The sequence below is a fragment of the Microchirus variegatus genome, assembly GCF_963457635.1.
Source record: "Microchirus variegatus genome assembly, chromosome: 2".
NCBI classification, from domain to species: Eukaryota; Metazoa; Chordata; class Actinopteri; order Pleuronectiformes; family Soleidae; genus Microchirus; species Microchirus variegatus.
Genome location: NC_139803.1, coordinates 15,494,923 through 15,506,308, shown reverse-complemented (window position 1 = coordinate 15,506,308; position 11,386 = coordinate 15,494,923). Strand labels below are relative to the sequence as shown.

General features: G+C 41.0%; 1 protein-coding gene across 2 annotated transcripts in view; it reads left to right on the top strand.

The window, feature by feature from the left end:
• Positions 1-1,461: 1,461 nt before the first annotated feature.
• Positions 1,462-11,386, top strand: part of abr (ABR activator of RhoGEF and GTPase) — a gene marked incomplete at its 5' end in the record, with an annotated part of 129,052 nt that continues 119,127 nt past the window's right edge. For both annotated transcript variants that reach the window (XM_083910742.1, XM_083910741.1), the window contains one exon: positions 1,462-2,287. In XM_083910742.1, coding sequence (XP_083766868.1) covers positions 1,462-2,287 — 826 coding nt within the window. The remainder of the gene's footprint in view (positions 2,288-11,386) is intronic.

Here is an 11,386-nt window from a genome sequence, read left to right as displayed (position 1 = left end):
TAAGAACAAACCACTAAAACCACCAGCAAGAGGAAAGGAGACACCACGTGTCCCCGACTGAACAGAGCTCTTTTGCAATCACTTATAGTTTCCTTAAAAAATGCCTGTCCACATGTGTTAACCATGGTCTGGAGACTTTATAACCTCAAAGATTTGGTGAGATTTCTTTGAATTCTCATTTTTTCTCTCTCAATAATGAAGCAAACAGTTGATTTCTGGAGATGCACATGTGTCATATCCAATATGTGTGCTCTATGAAAACCACATACAACCACAGAAGTGGTTTCCTGCTGCCAGGTGACACCTGACAGTGAACATGACGCCATAAAAAAAAAAATGTTTTATAATTTATTCAGACCAACTCTAAGTATTAGAATATTTTCATGTCATATTATAATGCTTGAGTTAAAGGTGATGTTTTTTTTACTGTTGCATTCACGTGCGGTTGGATATTTTTGTGTAGGGCTTTTATTTTCTTTGAAGGAAGAGACTTTGACATGCCTTATTTATTATTTTCAATCCCAGCTTCCTCTGTTGTTGTGGGAACGAGACATGGATCTCAGATCAAATAACACTTTTATCTCTGGAATTAGTAAAAAACAATAGTATTTTGTTGGTGAAGGAACAAACAAACAATCTGACAATACACACATAGACACAGGAATATAGAGACAGGTGATGTGATACAGTAAAAGAAGAGATAACAACAGACCAGTACTTTTACTTGTACTGTAAACATGTATCAAATATAGTGGTACGTTTACTTGAGTAGAATATTCCAGTACTCTTTTCTCCTCTGGTTGAAATAAACATATAAATAAATAAAAACATGCATTTTAATATACCATTATGTAGATAATTGTTCTGTTGTTTGTCATGTTCTTATTATTTCTTCTTTTTCTTACAAATAACAATGTATTTGCGTGTGCAATGAAGACATCAAAGCAATAGCCAAATAAAATAAAAGTTTGCCTTTTCCTGTTTTAATTCGCACAGTAAATATGTGTGACAAACCTAACTTGAATATTCTTTGTTTATATTTTTCACTGTTTTCATTTTGTGTTTTTGTGAGAAACTGAGTCATAATAGTTTTTCGAAATGTGTCTGCGCGAAAACGTTAGTATCCCCGCATTTGTCCGAGCCGCACATAAACGCACCACGACATACAGGAAGTGTGCAAACTTTTCAAAGTTCTGTGCATCATCGCCACACGCACGCCTCGCACTCAGCGCTCACGTCCGCCCGCAGTTAGTTTGTGTGACTGTATGAGATTGAAGATGGTCACAAAGTGGATGAGTTAATGCCAGTGGGTTGTTTTTTCTCCCGGTGACAGAGTGACACAGTGTGGAAGGTGGACATTCTCAGTATCTGCGACACACGGTTCAACCTTTTTTCCCCCTCGCCTGCTTCGCTGCGACGCTGCGGCTGACAGACTCACTCAGCCCCGCTGTCAACACCGAGATGTGGGAACAGGAGGAATTCGCCAAACACTGGAGAAATGAGTTTCCTGACGGGGAAGTGCCTCACATGGAGTTCAACTCCGTGCAGGACATTGAGTCGGAGTTGGAGGCTTCGAAGTCCAACCTGAAGCGGCTCCAGAAAGCTCTGGCGGAGGAGAAATTCAAGGTGATCTACCTTCAGACCACCATGGCGCAGCAGAAAAGACAAGACGAGGCGGGGAGGTTTGAAGGCAAGGACGAAAACTTTAATGCCGGCACGTTTGTGCTTTCTAATACGGAGAATGTTAATAGAAAACCGCTGCGGCGGAACGGTGACGGTGACGCGGAGAGGAGCACTGTGTCTGACGGTGGAGGCGTGAAGCTCCAGGCGGCAGGTATCACACCGGTGCTCAGCAACTCCTTCAGCCGCGAGCGGGGCAGATTCATCGGCAAGACGGGGAAGCCCGTGCCCATCCCCGTCCCACCGCAGAAACCCAGCTTTAAGAGAGACACCGCGGCTCCTGTCACTGTCTCGCTCCGCAATGACAACGAGGAGAGCAGCGACAGGGAATTCGAAGACCCGGAGCTGAATGAGAATTTTGTCAGGAATAACTTGTTGGCACCAAAGAACAGCAGCAGCAGCGGCAGGGACAACTCGAGCGCTCAACACCGGGACAACCTGAGGCCTTTCCGCCACAGCAGGGAATTCGACTCCGGCGACGACGGCAGGTTGTCCCCGTCCTTCCCGCACATCCATAGCAGAGCATCGCGGGGCTCCGGGTGCAGCACACCAGACCGAAGAAGTGACGGCTACCTGAGCTCCGACCATGAAGACTCCTCATCTGCAGGTAATGTCAAAACTGACTCCTTCAAATCGAGTGTCACACGTCATAATTACATATATTTTACTTTTATTAGTCAGTTCAAACCTTGCATTTGACTTTGACTGTACAGGGGTGGCCCTAGCCATTTTGGTGCCCATGACCAGATTCTAATATGGTGCCCCCCATGTCCACCACACCCCTAAATGATGACCCCAATTAGGGATGTGAATCTTTGGGTGGCTCACGATTCGATTCCGATTCTTAGGGTCATGATTCGATTAAAAATCGATTCAACCGATTCGATTTATACGATTCTCGATTAAAAAATTGATACAATTCATAGTGTGTTAAGGCAAAATATGGCATCAAAACAACACAGTTTGTACAAGATAATGTGATAATGTGATCACACAAAGGCAAACCTAAGACAAAAGTTAACATTTATTCATTTAAAACAAATAAAAACTTACTTACCGTACAACAAAATAACTTTAATAAATAAAAGCTAAGGCTAGCTGCCCTTTTCTCCCAGAAATTACAAAAATAAACTGTACACAAATAACATAAACTGGTGTTTTGTGCGGTTTTTCAAAATAGAAAATTATTTAAAAAAAAATGTTTTAAATCAAATGTTGAAGTTTATGAATCGATTCAGAATCTTGGATGATGTGATGTGAATCGATTTTTTTCCTTGATTTGGACTAGACCAAACATATCTAGTCCAGCAGCTGGCGATGGCAGATGGATGGAAACTGTTTCTGAGTCTGTTTGTCTTAGTCTTCATGGATGACAGACACTCTAACGGTGTGTGCCCAGGCTGAGATGAGTCCCGTAGGATCCTTTTTTTTTTAATGTTCCTGAGGTGGCAGGAACTGTGTTTGAGTTTGAGCTCTCTCCTCTGTGCTGCTGCAGACACCGTAGGTCAGGATGCTCTCTACTGTGCAGCGATGGAACACCAACAGTCTCTCAGGGATGTCGTTCTTCCCGAGAACCTTTAGGAAGTACAGTCTTTGTTACGAGCTTAGCAGTGTGAGCCGACCAGGCTAGGTCCTCAATGATGTTGACTCCTAAGGAGCGAAAATCTGGTACCCTCTCCACACAATCCCCATTGATGATGAGTGACTGGATATTGTCCTTTCTCTTCCTGAAGTCCACTTTTGGCTCCTTCATCTTTGGAGTGTTGAGGAGTAGGTACCAGGCAAAAAACCTGAGTAGAATAGAGTCGAGCCTAGTAGTGCTAGAACTGTATAATGGCAAAGCCTCGTAAGTGTCGGGGGTTGCACCTGTTGTGGTCTTCTACTACTAGAGATGGTCTTCTTCATACCTTGATTGTGTCATTTTGATCCAGTATGGTCGTTCTCCTCCGATCTCTGGGATCACCGAGGCATTTTCACCCAGAGAACTGCTCCTCACTGGATATTGTATGTGTATATAAAAATGCCAGTAGTTTCCAACCGGTCGTTGGTGACCATGCAACATTTGGCTGCTCAGTTTGAACTTCAGCTGGTAGATGTTCACGTTTACAAGCAGTTGAATAGGTGTTCTTAATAAAGTGGTGGTAATTTAGGACCGTAATGCAGTCCGTATTAGGCCACAATCTCATTCCGTGCCGTGCAGTTCCTGATCTTTTGCAACAGGTCAGCATTGATCAGTGACATATTTATTCTAGGACATTATTTCTTCCTCTCGTGACCTACCAGTTCCTCTATCATCATGTCACAAAAGATCATACCTTTTAAGTTTGGCTCAGGACCAGACCTGAAGTCAAATATCCGCTCGATTTGAGTGCTGTTGTGGATATCGAATGAACTTCCACATTGTATGCTGCTGCAACAGTATACTTTTCAGATGGGGGCAAACCATGAAAAGTAGCTAGGAGGAGCTACTGTGCTGATAAATAGGTCATGTAAAACCAATGCAATGCTATAATAGTGTTGTTGATTTATTGCAGATGCATGAGAGTGTATTTCCCCTGTGTGAATACACTTGTGTTGTGTGTTCATAGGAACTGTTTCATTGTAAATTTGCGTTTTTTGGTGACTGGTTTTTCAATTCAACCTTCAGTTCAAACTATTCTTCCAGTACGAGAATAAAACTCAAAAGATAAGATTGAGAGTATGTGATGTTATGAAAATGCCTTGCAACCCTCATGGAGGATAAAGGTGTAGACGATGGATGTGATTTCCCGTAAAAAAACTTTTACCATGCATAATAAAGCTTGTAAGAGTTGGGTTCTGTACCTGGTATGAGGTGATCACGACACAAGCCGAATCTGTTGCCTGTGCATTCCCATCACTCTTGTCCCTGACTGTTGGGCGACAACGGCTGTTGTCATGGAGAGACAATTTTCCTGTCCCTTACATACGTCCATGGGAACTGAATGGTGTGGTTTTGGAACAGAGTGTTGCATGACATCAGCCACCCGTAGCTCTATTGTTAATGAATGATTGCACAGCTCTATAGTGTGGTATATATTTTCCCCATGACATGTTGCTAGGCTACATGTCCCCCCCCCCCCCCGTTATCAGTCGACATATTAAGCAAAGCTTAGCTTCTCCTCTGGGAGTCACGCTCACTTCCTCAGAGAAGTGTGGCAACATTTAACTTCTTCAGCTTGAGTCCGGACTGACTCATTTAAATATGAGAATATATTGAGGAAGTTTCTTTTCGGCAGACAGAACGTTTTTGTGCCACATCCTTGTGGCCCTGTCTGGTCTGGTCTCTCTATTTGACATGGGTTAACATAACATGTTATGTCTTAAGATATTTTGATGAACAAAGAAGAACTAGATGCCTGTGTTGTGTTCTGATCACAGCACACTGCTTGCCTCTTCCACTGTAACAGTTTTTGGTTCTCATTACTTTGTGGGTCAGTGAGGACAAACACTTACTGTAACTCTTTACGTCTATTCCATCTTTTATATCCAGAAGGATATTGATGTTGTGCTGTCCTCTGAGAGAATCAGTGGAAATACCTGATGGGAGATAAATCAGCGGAGGGTGTGTGGAGCTGTGGGAAAATGTAGAGTAGTTTTTTGGGTGCCTCTGCCAGGGATCTTGCTCATGCCGATGCCTTTGTTTGCTTGGTAGAGGTCATTCATCCGGTCACGTGAATGTGAAGCCATAGGTCTCGTCTCTACTTTTGGGTCCTGATTCAGCTCTGAGTCACAGCACAGTGTTGGAATAATCTACTGTTATTGCAGGACTGGTAGGTACTAAAAGCTTTGTGTTGAATGAACAAGCTCTGAGTGTGTCTGAAAATTAAAATGGTTTCCCCCTGGTGATCTAGTTGTGTCAGTCTGAAGCAGACGTCAATGAAGGGAGAGATGACCAGACCGGTTATCAGCCATCCCAGTTATATATAAGTATTGGACTGGAAAATATGTTTCTTGGCTATTGAAGGTTAGAAAAGCAGTGTCTGTCATGGCCAACTATTTTAGCAAGTGGTGCCAACATGGCTAAAGTGATGATGATGTGTGTCCACCATTGTTGAGTGCACTTTTGCTGTGTTTCCATCATGGTATGATTCAGAAGTACATGACGAAGAAGAAACCTGTCTTTAGGTCCCATCCGCTAAAGTCGGCTGCTTTGGCGTCTCTCGTAACATTTACCTTGCAGATATTGCAAGTACCCGTTAGAAGTTTTTGGTGTACCAAGCATGTAAAATACTTCCGAACACCTGTTTGTTGCTCACGTTGTTTCTCCATGTTTACAGACTCCGTAGCATGACGTAGCGTGTGTCGCTCTTACAAACGTAGAATTGAAGTGAATAGATCGGCATCATTTTCCAATACCCAATCCGGCTATTTAGTCACCACTGGGGCTGATTTCCGATATCGGTGGATCCTGTACCGAATGGTAATGCCCTGCGCCAGGCTAGTGTTTCGACTGAGTACAGTACCTTGGTAGGCTGGGTGTGTATATACCGGTGCAACCACACTGGACAACTACATTGGGTTTCTAGTACAATTTGGGTAATGGCAAAAACAACAGACAACAATGCTCCTGCTCAGTTTGTGGCTGTTTGTCTTAACAAAATGTCAAGCTTTGTATGAGATTTTTAAGCCCTGGCCCCCGGGCCTTGAGTTTGACACGTGCTTTAGAGCGCAAGTCCCATCGAAACATAACGTAATTATGGATAGAGCTGCAAGTCACGCTTATTTTGAAAATTTATTGATCTGACGGTTATTTTCATGGCTAATTTGGTCTATAAAATGTTGTTGATCAGTTTTTTGTTTTTTTTAATCTGGAAATGATGATGTTGTCAAATGTACATTTTTTTCCACAAACCAAAATGATTCGGTTGCAAAGAAACCTGAAGATATCCACATTTAAGAAGCTGAAACTGCTGAAAGCTTTCTGTGTCAGCTTTTTCTTTCTACGCCGATTAATCGAGATCTACTTGCTTTGTCATAGTCACATATTTACATTTAGGGAACTCATTTCAAGTTAATATTAATGGGAAAAAAGCAATATACTAAACTGAGAGGTTAAATATGTGACATTTTGCAAATTGACATAATAATCAAACTCAGATTGACTTTGTGGAAAAGCATTTTTCACCACCTGCTGATCACCGCAAAAAAAAAAAAGTGTCAGGCAACAGGTTTAGCAAGATGTGCTGTGTTGTAATGTTTTCACATCTCCTTATATTGTAGACAAAAATCAAACAAACATAACACGCTGATTATTTTTAATGGGTGAAATTGAAAGGTCAAGGTTTTTTGACGGGTTTCGGTCAAACTGTGCAGAGAGAAGAAAAGGAAGCTGTCAATGAGAGCAGATTTTGTCACTCTGAGTGAGTGATTTTTGAGCATGATGACACACATATTTCTCCCCTGGCTTTGGGTTGGCGCTTCTTCCCTCAGAGACATGGGGCTTGTCCAGACCTGTGAAGCATGTGCAACAGGGGAACTATGAGCCTGTCATGTTGTTTCCATTTTATCGCTCAACGGTTTGTTTGTACTTAGACTCATAAACTATAGTATTCTGGCTCTGACTGAGGCCTCTGTATATACACTGTGTGCTACTTCCTGTATGTGTTTTTACTGGACACTTGAAAGTTTTAGACTGTGGCAGTGTTAGACAATCTTCTCAGAATGTGCATGCAGAAATGTGTAAAACCTTATGTGACCTCGGATGCACAGTATTTAGACAGCTGTGATAAAACTGTTAATTATGTTTATTAACACTTTGTCAGTCTGTTTTTAAAGCTGCAATGAGTAACTTCAGGTGATATTTTGTTGTTGTTGTTATTATAATTCTGCCTCAGTTTGGTCTTTGTGAACAGAAATTATGTAACAGTAGTTATTCTGTCCCTTATCTGAAAATAGACTCGTCAAGCAATACTATCAGACCTGACTGAGGTTTGTGGTATACACAGTCTATATTGTGGTTGGGTTTAAGAAATATTTTTCCCATCAAACTGCTGAAAGACCGGGTTTGTAAATGTTATTTTATGGCCGCTTCTTTGTGTTTTCAGTCATACTCCAACCGGTATGCAGCGTCCCGCTTTACTAGCGCAATGTTGCTCTTGCATCTGTCCAACTTTACATAAAACAAATCACTTCCTGTATGTAGTGCGAGAACTAAACACGGCTATACCATAAACTGAAACGCAGAGAGTCGTGTGGAACTGATGGACTTAATCGGCAATTTGACAATGGTTTGAATGTAACGTTTGTTTACGTTGAAAAGCTATGCACTACATTTTAAGCTAAATTAGCTTGAATGATTATTCGATGATCCTCAAAAGGATTTGTTACATCTTTTTCATTTTATATGATGAGGTTTAGTAAATATAATTATCATGACTTGAACTGAAATTTGGAAAACTTTGCTTATTTAATTTCATCGATTATTAAGCGATTACTAAATGAATCGCTGACTATTGGTTATTCGGTTTGAGAGTTTCTTTGATTTTTCAGCTTCTTAAATGTGAATGTTTTCTGGTTTCTTTGCTCTATATAACAAATAAATAATTAAAACGGAATACATTTGTGCACACAAAATAAGACATTTGAGAGCATCATCATGTAAAGGTTTGGTCGACATCGATCAACACTTTCTGGTATTTTACGGACCAAACAAGTACTTCATTCATCTACAAAATAATCAGATGAATCAGTTGTGAAAACAATCCTAAACACATTAATCAATAATACATTATTACATTGTATGTTGTTTTTCACCAAACTACTGAATCTGTGTCATGTTCTAAACACATTTAATGCATTTCATGTCCAAGAAACAAGAAAAGTAATGTAACCAGTTCTTCATATTCTTCAAAGCTCTTCAGATGCAGTCAAATCTCACATCTAAAATAGTCGCCTGAGTGGTCTGATTTGTCCCCCGTGTTACCTTGGTGATGTCGGTGTTGTCATGGTTGTTGAGGGAAAGAGGCAGGCTGTCTGTGAAGAGAAGGAGCAGAGCAAGGTTTTTGCAGCATCACTGCATGAGGTAAATAACTGTTTGTGCAGAACTTGACCTTTAGAAGTGTGAAATGTGAGGCCAGGGCTAGCAGCTAACAGTTGTCGTTAAATACTGTCTCTTGTGCAGGATACATCTGCAAGGGATTTTTTTTTGCTTGTAAGGGGCTTTCTCCCACTCACCTCCACAGAAAGTTCTGTTATGCAGTGTCCTCCTGTCGTCAGTCAAAAGTCATTAACTGCTGATACTCTGAGTAATAAAAGCAGTCTATGTGCCATTCATGGCATTTTCTAGTAAAGATAAAACAGCACGTGTTTGGTTTTCCTTTTCAACTTTCTGACAGTGATTGATGGACGCAGGAACCCATCAAACAAAACAGAAACATTTCAAAAATTGATGAATGAATGAATCATAAAGCTCATAGTGTCACTACAGTACAATACAGTCACTGTGATCCAGTTATATCAGAGGTGTCAAACTATTACAGAGGGTTAGGGTTAAATTAAAAACGAGATCAAATAGCATAGATTAAATAAAGAAACAAATCCGAGATCAAATTTGAACTTAACGAAGTGTCATGTCAAGCAATGGATACTATTTTTATTAAAAACAATTAATTTGTTTTACACATGTAACAGCTCCAGAAGGGCTAAATATCAACATTGGACAACATCTCAAACCTGGAAATGTTGCCTCTCAAATGTCTCGTTTTGTCCACAAACCAAAAATCGGAGAAACTTGTTTTAATTATTAAGAGAAACCGAATTTAATTGATTATTTAAAAAAAGTTGATGATTAATTTAGGGATCGATTCATGTGGAGGATGAAGAGGTAGAAGATGGATGGAAATGATAAATCGAATAATCATTGTAGCCCTATGTAGCCCTATTTGAGTTTAGACCCCCGGGCCGAGTCGGGCCGATATTTCCCACTACTATCCTTGGGCCGGGCCGGGTCAGGCCCTTGATCAAGCATTTGTATTTTTTCTCCTTCGTCATGTTCGCGTGGTATGTTATAGCACGTCTTATTGTGTGAAGGTGTAAAAACCTGCGGCCGTGAACGCATCATTTTAAAAACCAGGAAGCGTATCGTCATTAGCAACATATGCGTGCATGGAAGCGGATCTCAGCGGATTTGTTATTGTTGTAAATTAGACTGTGGCAACAGGTCCGGTTTAAATCAGGCTCGTAATTACAGTTAATGTGTCGGGCCAGGCCGAGCTCCGACACAACGTGCACAGGCTCGGGTCGGGCTTTTTTTTTGGGCCCAATCTAAGCTCTAAGCCCTATTATGCTGTACTTAATTAATTATATAATGCATTTCCATTTAAATCAAAAGTATAGTAATTTCCTGATTTCCCCGGCTGTATTCCAGCAGAGCAGTTGTCAAATGCATCTTAGCTGTACTCAGTCATTATTGCTGGACATATAACACTAAAAGAGAGAGAGCAAAATACAAATGAAGGTCTGAGCCCCCTTACACCCCCCCGGTTCCGGCTCTGTGTAGTCAAAGTCCGCATTTGTTCATTTCTTTCACAGGCTGGGTAACTTAATAAGTGTGTCAATGGAGGAGCAGGAAAGAGATAACATTATCTTGCAAGCAGAATACAATTATGTGAGATCCCAAATCCCTGAAATCATTTGACTAGATGCCAAGTGTGTGGTCCTGCGTCTTGACTGGATTATTTAGACTCTTTCTCAGGATTAAAGCATTGAAAAATTGGTGACAAAATGTGTTGTGTCTGTGGTCAATCAAGTCAGTGTGGGACAGGCTTTACTCTCCATTGGGACACACTGCCCTTTGTACATTGCGTATATATCGTATATATGAATCAACAAAGGTGTGGACTTCCCATTTGTTCAGGAGTAGAATCATAGCTATGCTGGGAAAGTTTTCACCTCAGGAGGAACGGGGCAAATGCACCAGGGGAGTGGAAACGATGGTCATCTAGAAGTTCACTCACAAACAAACGTCCCTGCTACTGTGTATGTCTGTCCCGTGAGACAGGGCTGGAATACACCTTGTTCACAATGAAATATAAGGCTTGCCAAACAAAACCGAGAGATGAACTAGACAGTGTGGCTTGGAGCCAGGAATTTACACTGGGAACAGTACACACAGTGGTGAAAGTAACTCCCGTCCTTCCTGGGAACGTGCTCTAATATAACTTCAAATTCATTTGAGATGAGCAGCTGCAAGTTTAAAGGCGCGTCTGACTGAGAGTGGTGGTTTTCCTGTCAGTTAACTGATTCATACAACCGCTGTGAAATGAACAAACCACTCATGGGTCTTTCGTATGTGAATGATATGTGAATGAACTACTTTAACTTTAACTCTGCTGCTCTCGACTGTTATTTGGCAAAAGTCAAAGAAGTAATGTTGTAGTTATGGTAACTACTCTACCGCTTTCCATACTGATAGTAGCAGACACATTTTTCCCCTAAGGGCATTGTGGGTGTGTAGCTGATTTCAAAGCAAAACCTGTGTGTGTGTTGTGTGTCTTTTATACTTTACATGTTGACATTTACATTAATTTATAGTATATTATTTGAATCTTTGGGGGTCTCACGATTCGATTCTCGATTCCTCCGATTCTTGATTCAAACGATTCTCAATTCAAAAATTGATACAATGCATAGTGTGTTAAGGCAAATTATGGCATCAAAACAATGCATTTTGTAAAAGATAATGTGA